Source organism: Elgaria multicarinata, chromosome 2, assembly GCF_023053635.1.
Source record: "Elgaria multicarinata webbii isolate HBS135686 ecotype San Diego chromosome 2, rElgMul1.1.pri, whole genome shotgun sequence".
In the NCBI taxonomy this organism is placed as follows: Eukaryota; Metazoa; Chordata; class Lepidosauria; order Squamata; family Anguidae; genus Elgaria; species Elgaria multicarinata.
Genome location: NC_086172.1, coordinates 108,317,939 through 108,331,686, shown reverse-complemented (window position 1 = coordinate 108,331,686; position 13,748 = coordinate 108,317,939). Strand labels below are relative to the sequence as shown.

Genomic DNA, 13,748 nt, shown 5'->3' with positions numbered 1-13,748 from the left:
TTCTTTAACCAATCTTCCCCCTTGCTTTTGAATCTTAGCAGCACCTGATTCTTAAATTGTTGCTGTTGTTGTTGTTGTTGTTATTTCCAAATATAACCTAAGCCAAAGAGAAAAGGGGTGGTGGCGGAAACAATGGAAAAAAGAGAACATGACATAAATAATATCCATTCACAGTAACCATGGGTAACAATGTTAATAAAAGGAATAAGAGAAAGAAAAAAAGGATTTGACAATATTCTTTCAAATATATAAATCAGTACAAATATATATATGCATCCATATGAAGTTGACGACAGTAGGATACACATTCAAATATAGCAAGAACAGAAAAGTATTCAGACCACTGAACATTAGGTGATTTATTTTTCCAGGCTTTGAAGTATGAGTCTCTTTGCAACTGTAAGGGCCCTCAACATTTACTTTTGCTGTTCATCTATTAATCCCCATATTACAGGAGAATAATTTAAAAGTGCATGAACATCAGCTCCTCCTGATTCCTGGGGCTTGTTCCAACTCTGCTTTCAAGAGTGGATCTAGAGTTACATGGCACAGAGTTCCGATAACTTGATGCTCCCATGAGTGGAAGGGGTGGAAAGGTTGCAGGACTCCCCAGAAAAGTGTGGGGATGGCCCTTGGGGAGTAGGGAGTGGTGGAAAGGGAAACTGGCAAAGATTTATATGGCAAAGACACTTGCTTAGAACAATAACAAACAAAAGCTGAACTTGCTGCTTAAGTTCAGATGCAGTTCACCTTTGTTGGAACCTAGTTCTTTGCCTGTAGACTGTATGAGATATGAAGACTAGGTTTGCATGTAACAAGAAGCCAAGTTTCTGGGGAGTGCACACTACCAATTGTTACCTGCAAGCAGGTAAACAAACCCTAGAACTTCCATTGTGATTTGTTTATCATTACACATGACCTGGGATCTCTGGCTTGTCCCTCCTATGACAAGCCAGCGTAATAAGCCAACAACTCCACTGTTTTACAAAAAGGTTGTTTCATGGCTGCACATATTGTTAACTTGGTTTCTATTTATTTATTTATTTATTTATTTATTTATTTATTTATTACATTTATTACCGTCCCATAGCCAAAGCTCTCTGGGCGGTTTACAAAAGTTAAAACAGTATTTTTGTGCTTTTAACCTGTTGGTTGTTTTATTATGATTTTAATTTTTGTGAACCGCCCAGAGAGCTTCGGCTATTGGGTGGTATAAAAATGTAATAAATAAATAAATAAATAAATATAAACATTAAAAAGTATACAAAATTTAAGAATTATCAGAAACATAAAAACAACAGTATCCATTTAAAAACAACAGTTCTGGGGTTTCTGACAAACTTAGTGTTGTTAAATGCTGTTAAATGCCTGGGAGAAGAGAAAAGTCTTAACCTGGCGCCTGAAAGATAACAGTGTTGGTGCCAGGCGAGCCTAATCAGGGAGATCATTCCACAGTGGGGGGGCCACCACCGAAAAGGCCCTCTCCCTTGTTGCCATCCTCCGAGCTTCCCTCGGAGTAGGCATTTGGATGTAATAAATAAATATATTATCAATCTCAGTGACATTTAGGTACAAGTGAAACCAGGATGGGGAGCCTTTTCTGGAATCCTGAAAAAAATGTAGCTTTCATTAATATAAATGTATTTTTAGTCCTCAGATAAAAGCTTGATGGTGGGAATCTTTAAAAGAATTTCGGCTATATCAATGCAAGCAATAGCTAGTCAATCAGTCAAAGAGATTTATTTGTCTGTAGCACAAAGGCCTTCACAAACCCAACATCATACAAATAATCATGCATATACCATTTAAATATGACCCCCAACAAAACCATTACAACCCGTCATATCAAATGATCCCCTTGCAGTCAACTCCAGCAATAGCTAGTCAGTTGCAAGCTTCTTTGAGAGAATCATCAAGATGAGAGCCAAAATCAGAAATAGGGAAGATCATCCAGCTACGGCAAATGATGTGGACTCAAGCAAAGCTGAAGTCAAAGTCAAATAGTATGTAAAGTGAAGCAGAAAACAGCAAAGGATTGGGAGCAGGGAGGGCACAGACCCTGGGTGTGAAGCATAGTGTAGGGCCTAGAGACCTGACTGTTGCTTTGGCCTTTCATATGTCTGGGATTGTCACAGGTGGTTATGCCCATAGAATCATAGAGTAGAGATGGAAGTAGAGATGGAAGGGGCCTATAAGGCCATCGAGTCCAAACCCCCCGGTTCAGTGCAAGAATCCGCCTAAAGCATACCTGACAGATGGTTGCCCAAACAGGTTGGTACCTCTACTGGTAAAGGCTGCAAGTGGGCAAACAACTGCTGCTGGGACTTAAAGGTGGCAGTTTGAGAATCTGCAGTGCTGAGATAGTTCAACTCTCATTGTTTATTGTAGTGTCCATTTTTATTTATTGATATTTGATAAGATAAAAGAACCAAAATATCAGGTAGTATTAGCATGCTTCCTGCAAGATCAGAGGAGCTGTGCCTGTTTGCTATGCTGAGTACTGACACTACACTATTGTCTTTCTTCTTCCTCTTTGTTTCTTTCTATAGTAAAGTCAGGTTGCATTAGTGATAGCTATCAAATGATAAGCTTATCGCTTGATAAGCATACTTTCCTTGATCATATGATAAGCTTATCGCTTGATAAGCAAACTTTCATTGTTGTGTTGGTAAGAATCTCTGTGGCAGCAAGGCATGATAGCCGTTTAATTCAGCCAGTTATCCTATGATAAGCATCAGTTTAATTTTTAAGTTTTTATGTTTAAATTGACCCTATCATGATTTAGAAGCACAAGGAATATAACACTATGTGGTCTGCTGGTTTCAGTCCTTGATGCAGTAAGGAATAAAATGTGAAGAAACAGAAAGTTACCAAATTGCTTATTAATAAAGTATCTCAAACTGATCAAAGAATGCTATCATGTACCATGGCAGACTAAGCCATGATGCAGCGATTCTCATTGAAAAGCTTTAGCCCTAGTGACTCTTTGTCATTACAGCAAACTAGCTTATGCAGATGGAAGTTAGTGATATGTGAAGGATCATTATGCTGTGTCAAGTTTCATTTTAAAGACCATAAGTATACCTTTTTATAAGAAAAGCAAACTACTTCATAGTCCTAGGGAAAGGCATAAATCATGCATTTTTATCACCTCAATAGACCACCAGAAGACAAGCTCTAATATTTCAAATGCGACAAGCACTCTACACACATGAATCACAATTTCAGTTCCATTATAGCGAAGTTGATGTATACCGCTCTGTCTGGTTTATAGATAATATGGTAACATTGTTAAATAGATTTTTTTTTTTTTTTTTGGTCTTAGGCATCTAATCCTGCATATACATTTTTTAGAGAAATTAAGTCAAATCCAATAGTTCCATTCCTTGACTGGAACATACTTTTAGCAAAATTGTTTTGCTAAATGAAAGCCTCTTACCACTGCCTTGAGAGCCTCTTACCATTATTTTGCTGAGGGAGAGAAGCTTGTGAAGAGTTGACAATGGAAATTACAGATCTAGGCAGCAAATTAATTCATAGCATGCAACCCAAGCCTATGCAAATTTACTCAGACGTAAATCACACTTCGTTTAATGGAACTTGCTTTGCAGTAGGTGGGCTTAGGATTTTGCAACCAAGCCTTGGAGAACAAGGGAACAGGAGTTCTGCACAACATTTTAACAAGTGGGATTCTGTAAAGCAATGGAAAGTTTGCTTCTGTGAATGGAGACAATCTGGCTGCATCTCATTGTCAAGATGGGCCTGGGCTCCCTTGTTTGGTTTCACATGCTGAGTCAGGCTCAGAGAGGCTGAACTAGAAGAACACCAGCCAAGACAAGGTGCTGGGGGGGGGGGGGGTGTGGCGGTGCAGGGAGGAAATTCCCCAGGACTCTCCAGAGTCAGGAAGGAATCTTTCTAGTAGCTTATCGAACAGGACGCCCAGGTTCAGATATCGTCTCCCCCCTCCCCTTGGGAGCTCAGCCTTTGTTGGAGGGGGAGGGAGCACCAGAATTGACAGATCGCAGAGTCTGCCACAGGGTTTGGGGTTGAGAGAAGGTGGGAGGAGAGAAGGTGGGAGGCAGTCCACTAGTCTAGCTGCACAAGTTGGGTCAAGAGGACCCTCACTAAAGGAGTCCAGTAAAATCCTGTTGGACACGGTGGGAAATCATCCATTTAGTTAATAGTCATCGGCCTTCCTTTGTTTGGCTAATTAAGTTTAGTTTGTAGCCTTCATAGTTGCTACAGCTGTAGAGAGGCAGTTTTGTTTTTGTTTTTTACTGGACAAAAACTTTGTAGATTGCATAGTGAATCTTTATTGCCTCGCATTTTGGTGGGAGGAATTGGGGTCCTGACACCCATTCAGTCCCCTCCTGCTGCGTGGTGGAATCTGGAATCTGGACTACATCCCTCTCAGCCAAGAGCCTGAAAAGTCTGCCTATCACAAGAGGGTTGCTTCTATGTATCGGCATTTTTACCATCAGCCAGCCTTTGACTTTACCTGTAGATCCGTCTACTCCCTTTCTGTGGAGGGAAGAGCTTGGAAGTTACAGTTTCTCAGCAGCAGCATGGGCTAGAAGTGAGTTTCCTACACAGCACCTTGTATCCCTGATATCTTTGTGTTAGGATTTAATTGTTGAGTAGCTATGATTGAAAACTGGAATATGTATAATTAAATAGGAGTAGAGTTGTGCACACAGAAACCTTTTAAAGCAGTAGCTGTTCTAATGCTACCAATAACTAGGAAACTTCCCCCCTTTTTTTACTAGCAGAAAACACCAATTAAATCCTTCACTTTCAGCATTTTTCATTGGCATGGTTAATGTCTTTCAAAGTGTCAGACAAACATGGCACCTTGTCAAGTTAATTTTTAGGTGAACGTCTTACTAGCACTGACAACTTTCCTTTCTTTCCCAGTCCTTTTATGTTTCGGAATTATTATACATGATTGAACAAAACCTTTTCAAAGCAATGAAACAAAAGGCTGTATTTTTTGTTTTTTAAACAAGGCAGCAGGCATGTACTTACACCCAAGTGAGTACTTTCTGGCCCCAGAGCACCATGGTGTGATGGAGAGGTGGGCTGCCTTCCCCTTCCATTTTGTCTTTCTGACTTTGACAGTTTTTACACATTTTTCAAGGGGATCATCATTCAGGAACAGCCAAGACAAGGAGATTTGATAGCTCAAGGTATTTGGACTGGGATGTAGTCATTTGCCTTCAAGCCATCATTTCATATTCAGCCCAGGCTGCTTACTGATCAAAAGTCCCTGTCAGTTGACAGCTGCTTGGTGGCCAGTACAAAGTGATTTTGTTAGTGGCCTCAGCTTCCTGCTTACTGGAGTGATGGCCATAGGATAGAAGTGTTTGTGACAGCTGGTGTATGTTCCACTCAGAACGTAAGTGCAGGATTGCAGCAGCATGAAGGCAAAAGCACCTTTTCTCCATTTCTAGAGACACATAGTAGGAGAATAAATACCAAATGTAGATCTGCTGTTCTTGTTTTTACATGTTTAGTCTAATGTACCTCTGACAAATTTTCTGGGACAACTGTATTCAGTTCAAGACAACTAGTAAGTAATTTGTAATAGGAATGTGTTCCTTACACTCACACTTGTATAATTAGGAACATAAAATGAAGATAAGTGAAGATATTTAATGCAAACACTGTTTTTATGTACAAGCAAAGTCGAGCATGGCTGGAGAATGAACTCATTTTTAAATCAGAAGCTATCTGTAGTACTAAGAATTGCCCTTAGGTAAATTCGAAAGGAGGTGTTCTTTAACATCATCACCACCTGTCCAAATTTGCCCCAAGTGTAACTAAAAAAAACCCAGAGACAGATGGTTCATCTGGCAAAGGTCACTTTTGTCCCTGACCTGGAGATGGGGTGAACAGATCAAAGGAAAATTGAGAGAGCTGGTCCACCCACAATATGCTTTAAGGTAGCTGTGGAAAAGAAACCCTATGGAAGATGAAAAACTTGTGAAGAATAGAAATGTGCCAGTCATTGTAACAATGGCCTGCAGTCTTTCATGATTTCACAAAACTAGGTTCACAGAAAGACACGGGAATGTAACTACGGGCTGTGACAGCTTCTTCCTCTTCCTTTAGTACTTTTGATGAGTTCATGTGCATTTCCTCTGTGATCGTAGCATCAAGTTGAACACACGGCTACGTGTTTTAAATCTGATACTGTATTTTAACTCTCTGCATTGCTGTTAGGTTTTATTTTGGTTTTTACTTTTATACGGTAGCTTTAAACTTTAAATTTTTTATAATGTGTCTTGTGTTATATTTTGTGGTTTTAATTATTGTGAACCTCCCAGAGAGCTTCGACTACTGGGCAGTATTTAATTTAATGTAATAAATAAATGTGAAACAGCTTTTTCAGAGACAGCTTTTATGTCTCCTCAAACACCATACTCTTGAATGGAAGCAATTCACACAGTCAAAGGTGATAAAGCAATGAGTGATGCGCTATCAAGTGATGTACAGATGCATGTGAATCAATCCCAAGTGTTCTCACTTAGGATAGTACTTCAGCCTATATAGGGCCTAAGGCCTTTCTCTCATGTCATTTTCAAGATAAATTCTGGTGTATGCTCTAGTGCTACTTCTCTGGAGTGGCCTATGTAACATTTTAAATCTCATCATTTAGGAAAATTTAAATAAAATAAGGGAGCAATCCTCTGTCCCCCAGAAACCAAACTCCCCTCCCACTTGCAACCGGCACAGCTCTCTCCTCGCTGGCTATGGCTCTATGCTTGGAAAGGGAGTGTGGATATGGGGGAAGGTGGGCAGACCCAGGGGCAGGGAGGGGAGAAGACTTGGAAAGCTGTGATATGCAGCTTCCTATGCATGCCCTGGCCTCCTTTCCTCCTGCTCAGAAGCGCCCAGCTAGCAAGAATGCAGAGTAGCCAGAGTACAGAAGTGAGGATCGTCTCCATGCTCCGCTTGCTCTGTGTTGGTTGCTGAGAGTCTTTTCCAGCCTTTCATGTAAGGCAGCAAAACAAATGGCTCTGAGCTCTGCCATAAAAGTGCACCTACTGACTACACAAATAAGGTTGGGATTGGTGTTTTGATGCTTCTGAATGTCTGGAGAGGAGTTTCTCCATAGAAGAATCTGCCCCTGTGGTGCTTGTTGTGTAAGAGATATGGACATGCTATAGAAGCTGACTTAATCAGAAGTTCAGATTTGTAAAATGGAGATTTTAAAGGCAGATGACAGGAAATGAAATCCATTTTACATGTGCTCTTCTAAACTAATCTTTGAGAAAGGGAGTCTCACTGAGAATCAGCTGGTGACTTAGTTGGGTAAGATATTTTGAATGAGACATACAGTAGGCCATATCATATTAATGATAAGAGGATATGTGGAACTCCAACGGAACTCTTTGTCACATTTATCAAAACTCTCGTGGCTAATACTGAAATTATTCTGACAGGAATCTCCAAGTTTTTTCTTGTTTTGCTTTAAGTGAAATTTATTTGGCACCTCCAAATGAAACAGTTGTAGGAGTGCTATTATGCACAATGAAACTCACTGTGGGAATTTGTATAGTCTGATAAATAATGGTGAACAATAGATATTTGCTTAATGGGATCTGATGGGTATCTGGGATGTGAATCACATTCATTTTCCCAGGCTGAAACTGGGGAAGAAGCTATTTGATAGTTTTGTTGGAATCTAGCATGTGCACAAAAAGAATTGAAAGAGGAAGCCACTTGGGCAGCTTGGTTAATGAACTGCTCTGTGATTTCACTGTGTTGGTTGTTTTAGGACTAGTATTGCTTAGTTCAGATTAGGATTGTCGCAAGTGAACCACCCAGAGAGCTTCGGCTATTGGGCGGTATAGAAATGTAATAAATAAATAAAATAAATAAATAAGTGCCTGACTGGGTGAAGGAGGCCCCTGGACCCAGTCAGATGTGTTTGCCATGAGCATGGATGCGTGCTCAAGCACTTGTGAGAGCCTGCAAACACTCGGTTGTGGGTCCACCTTGGGAAAGCATGCTTCCCGGATGCTCCAGAAAGTGCACAATTCCCCCAGCCATGCTAATTGCCACTGCCATTAGCATGTCGGGGGAATTGTGCACTTTCCAGAGGCTCCAGAAAGTGTATTTTCCCACCCCCATTGCTCCAATCAGGGCCTTAAAGGCCCTCTTAACTCAAGGCTATGCACATATAACCAGGTGTTGCAAGAGAGTACTGCTGTCCCTATGAAATCCTCTATTGGAAAGGACAAGGGAGTGTCAGCATGCTTTATACACTGGCATGGGACCTCCTGAAACCATTAATGCCTAACTTTCCTCTGTTCCCTATTTTAATTACTGCATTGGTGATTATTGATTTGTTATGGAGAGCCCTGAGATTTCAAGTGTCTTTACAATAAGTACTTTAAACCTTATTTTTAGGAGTGGGATGAAGAGAAGAGAAATACATCCAAGCTTAATAGCAGAATTCAAAGTATGCTAGATATTTTTGTGAGATATTTATATTTTTCATATTTTGGTACTGTAAGTCTGAAGACATGCAACTGTGCAGCTGATTGCAATCTCATGGGGTGTTTTTCTCCCCTCAGATATTGATGAGTGTGCTGCTAAGATGCATTATTGTCATGCCAACACAGTGTGTGTTAACCTGCCTGGATCATATCGCTGTGACTGTGTCCCAGGATATATCCGCGTTGATGATTTCTCATGTACAGGTAAGCTCTTGATATCATAGCAATCACACCATGATACTTTATTAATAACTGATGGAGTTCAGTTGGAAGGAACTAAATATTCTTCATACTGTATGTCAGACAAGATTTTCCTTGAGGAAAAATACAAGATGATTGAAAATAGAAGAGAATGTTGGTCTTATATTGTTTGAAGTGCTTAATTTTTCAAGATTTAACCAGTGTTGAATTTAGTGTTATTGCTGGATGCATATTAATGAGCTAGACCACAGATAAACCAGTAAGATGGAAATATAGTGAATTTTATAGGGTAATTGTGCATTCATGCTCATTTAAACTCATAAAAAGTATTTATACTGTCATATTTTGGCCTCCCTAATCCAGATTATTCTGGATTTGCATATCTCCTGAATTTCTTGGAGCAGTAGACACTGCACCACTAAGGTCTGGATGTGTCTTTAATTAGATAAAAAATTGTGGTCTGCAACATATTTGTAAAAATGGTTGTAGCGTTAAATACAGACTTACTATCTCTTCCTATAAAGCAGAAAGTATATGTGTGTCACGTGTGTCCTGAAATGTTTACCCACTTCCACATATGCCTTAATGCTGTTCACCCAGACAGGTCTTTGTGTACATGGATCAGAAGAAATCTAAAAACATGCATTTGGGGTTTTTAAGTATTTTTAAAGAATTTAATAAAAAAAACACCCCTAGGTTTACACCTACAATTCCCAGAATGCCTTGGGTGGGAGGCCAGTCTTACTGGTCTTTGGTGGCCATTGTGATTCCTAAGCTCAGTCTCAAGCAGTCAACCCAATTCCACATAAAAGGAAAACCCACATAAACGGACTGCATCCATTTGTGGTGCCTCCTCCCACCTGCCATGTGTGTTTTTAAAATCAAAACTAGTTACACATCATGTCTTTGGGAGGCCAAACTCTGGACATGCTCAAAGGCCCCCCACCCTGATATCGGTTTTCTCAGAAACTGAGGGACGCACATGCTTAGCCTTCACCCTTAAGAGGGAGGAAGGGAGGGAAGGAGGAAAGGGAAGCACTCTGTGCATGCCCAGAAACAGGCTTGATGAAGGGGGGCAAGTACCTGACCCTTCAGTACAGGCTCTTGATGGAAAACTTTTTGGGTGAGAAGTGTGGGCTGAGGCAGTCCCAGCAGGACTTGGCTGGAGTTGTGTGTGTCCACTGACAGCCACTTACCTCCCGTCCTTGGCAATGCTACTCCTGGATGCTCTGTCAAGGAGCAGCATCAGCCACGAGAAGAGGAAAACGCCTCTCAGAGGACATGGGCTCTAATTTAAAATACAGTTCTTATTAACACATGCCTTTGTATATTGGACTGCATCCATTTGCGGTGCCTCCTCCCACCTGCCATGTGTGTTTTTAAAATCAAAACTAGAAACACAGCATGTGCAAAAATGCTTGTAGCGTTAAATACAGACTTACTATCTCTACCTATAAAGCGGAAAGTATATGTGTGTCACGTGTGTCCTGAAATGTTTACCCACTTCCACATATGCCTTAATGTTGTACACCCAGACAGGTCTTCGTGTACATGGATCAGAAGTTGTGTTCCCTGACTGTTTTCTCTAGTGGGGTGAAATAGGGGGAGGGGTACTCTCCCTATGAGAGGTCAGACAAGAACAACCATAAATATAATACCTTTATTATTTATATATATATTGAAAGCATATAGACTTGAGTCCTGTCTTCAGAACAGGAGATACTAGTACTACTAGCAATAGCAAACTTTTCTCTCATCATCCCTTCTTCTCTTGACTTTATGCCTGGCCGAGTTGCATCCATACTTGTGGTACACAGATCACCCTTTGGCACAAGATTCTTTTCCATATCCTAATATTTGCTTGTTAGACTGTATGGATCTACACTGCCTGTCAGTCATCATCACTTCCTGAGACAACTCATTTACATGGAATGGTTTTCAGTATTTTCATAATGTGGGCCATTTCCCCTAAATTCTTACTTTCAGACAACATCAATTTTTTCAAGAAAATTTGTTGTTGTTTCATTCTAGTTCAGATACAACTCCCATAATTTAAACATATGATACCAAGTCAACACACATGGGGAACTTTGATTTTTGTGGGAGGTTAGTTTCTGAAAGTTCTGCAAGCTGTCTTGAGAGAAGAAGAAGTGCATATGAGGAGTGGAACTTGGACCCTTTCTCACTCCATGAGCTAGCAATCGAATGAGTTCCAGGGTGGGGAAAAATGGCTTATAACATTTGCAATCCCTCCCCCTAAACACAGTGATTGGAGAGGGGGAGAGGGAGGAGACTGTGGCTATTGGTTAGACACAGATGTTAATCTCAAAACTACCCCTCCCTCCCCCGTAAGCATCTTCCTAATATGGAAAAGTGTTTATTTAGTCCATCAAGTTAAAACAACTCCTCACAAAGCCTAAAAAACCTTTGGATGCTTCTGATACTTTGGAGCTCCGAACGACCTTCATTTCGCACCGTGGAGATCTGATGGTTTTGAAAATGGTCAGTATCCACTCCGTGAGATTGGACCTCCAACGGACCCTCGGTTTTGCGGAGCAGAGTGCACACCCCTAGTAAGTGGGCAGTAGCAAGCATGCAATAAAATGCTTGTCTGATGATGCTCAATGTCTATATATGCATCCTGATTATTTACCTACACATGAAGCAAAACCCACATGCATTTGTTTGAATCGCCGTTAGGAAACTATTTCTGCTTGCTTATTCCTATGAGTTAATATTTCTTTAATTCTTAAAGAAGGAATGCATAAGAAAGTCTGGACATCAAAATCACTTTTTTTTCTTTTTCCCCCAAATAACTGTTTGCAAATATCGGTAATGAGAAGTCTTAAGAGAACATGACTGTTTCCAGCTAATATCTCCAGCTGGTTTGTTTGATGATCAGGTAGAAATAAAATACATGTGTGTTTTCCTTAGAATTTGGGGAAAGTTCCTTCTTACAAGTACATTGACTGGCAACTTCTGGCAGTTGTCTTAGGGGCGCACTCCGAACATTAATGATTTCTTCCTATTGTATGCAGTGAAAGGCATTGGGCAGTGGTTCTGAAATGGAAATTCTACGGGGCAGCCTCTCTTTTCAGCAGTTAGTATGTTGAATAATGATTTTACACTAGAAAGCTGGACATTATGTGATAAATATATGCAGTCCATAAGGAAGGTCCTAGAGAGTAACCAGGGGCTTGGTATGGGATTAAAAAGAATTTGTTTGTGCATGACTGGTGGGAGTGGGGGGTGGGGAGGATTCAGGTTCACAGCAAGGTTCAGAGAGGCCCAGCTTGTATATATACAAGATTAAATTGCAAAAATGTGCTACATTTTACACTATAGGTATTCTTGGGGAATAATCATTTCTAGATTGAAATCTGGAGGATTTATCCTCCAAAGGAAAACATGACATGTTATCCAGAGATAACATGCATGAGCTTATCTTAGAAATGAATGAATGAATGAATGTTGAAGTTAAAACTTTTTGGGAAAGTTTTCTCGGTCTTGTGATTTGAAAGTAATGCAAATCATTGACTTCCAGCAGACACACAGGTTGATGCTGTTGCTTTTACCATTTGACATCATGGTATTTGGGTTTTCACCATCCTAAATAATAGGGTGTTGCTTGCAATTGCCCTTGGCCTTATACTGGGTCATTTAGCTCATATTGTCATAATTGCCTGGTAGCAGCTCTCTATGATTTCTGGCAGGAGTCTTTCCCAGCCCTGCTTGGATATACCTGGGAACGTGGACTCTTCCACATGCAAATCGATCCTTATTAATCTCAATTTTGATTGTTTTCTACTCTAAATATTCTCTGTAATACTCTGTAAATCTTGGCCTTTCACAAAACCTGATGCTAGAAGACTTTCAGTTGCAGACTTTTTTGCTGCTTATTTTTATTCTGACACTAAATATTCAATAAACATTCATTTCTATATAATCATTACTAATTTTCTGCTCTCCTTCCAACAAGGCAATGGGTAGGTGGGTTTGCAGGTAATGCCCAAACTTGGGTTTGTCATTACAAGTAAGAGCTTTCTGCTCACATGTTCCCTTCTCCTTGTACATGCTCTGCTTTCGTTAATTACATCCTTTTGCACAAACTATAATGACTCAAGTGTGGAGCTAGTGAGGTGTAGTGGCTAAGGTGTTGGACTGGGAGTCAGGAGATCCGAGTTCTAGTTCTCACTTGGCCGTGGAAACCCACTGGGTAACTTTGGGCCAGTCACAGACTTTCAGCCGAACCTACCTCACAGGGTGGTTGATGTGAGGATAAAATGGAGAGGAGGAGGATTATGTACACCGCCTTGGGTTCCTTGAAGGGGAAAAAAGGTGGGATATAAATTAAATAAATAAATACATTTTATCTAGCAAATTGTGGTTCATGCTTCCCTCTGAGTCAGGATTGAAAAGCAGCTTCAAACTGTGGCTTGTAATCCTGGTTTGGAAAAAAGGTACAAAGTGTAATTTGCTGGTTTGGATGTCAGCACAAGGCTCATCACACAGTATTCACTACTGTCTTCAGATCATTATGAAGATGTTAGATAGCAAAAGTCACACTATATATCTGGAAGACATTCCTGTGTTGACTTAAGTACATTCATTGTGTAAACTTCTCATTTATTCCTACCCTCTGCTTCCCAACAGCGTCCTGTTCATAAGACTCTTATACCTTCATTGTTAATTTTTCTGAGTAGCCTTTGATGCGATATCCCCTTTAGTTAAGGTGAGTCACCCACACAAAAAGGTTCCATTATGATGAGTCTCAACATTCATATACTTCTCTGAACTGAACACATGGTCACATTACGCGTGTTCATACATTAAATAAATGTGCATACAACCTTTGTACATGTGTACACAGGTAGCTGATCTGTACACGTTACAGTTATTCACATGTAACATTCAACTTGTGTAGAAGCTATTTTTACTGTAAATACAGTAAGGCACGGATGCCTCATAAGGCAATATAGGACCAGGACAACTTGAGGCATCTTTGCTGGTCCATCATGCTCATCTGGATTTGGGCCTCAAAGG

General features: G+C 40.3%; 1 protein-coding gene across 2 annotated transcripts in view; it reads left to right on the top strand.

Annotated features, from left to right (window-relative positions):
- The window catches only part of NELL1 (neural EGFL like 1), a 564,084-nt gene that overhangs the window by 304,815 nt on the left and 245,521 nt on the right, over positions 1-13,748 (top strand). For both annotated transcript variants that reach the window (XM_063117360.1, XM_063117359.1), the window contains exon 13: positions 8,583-8,708. In XM_063117360.1, the coding sequence (XP_062973430.1) occupies positions 8,583-8,708 (126 nt within the window). The remainder of the gene's footprint in view (positions 1-8,582; positions 8,709-13,748) is intronic.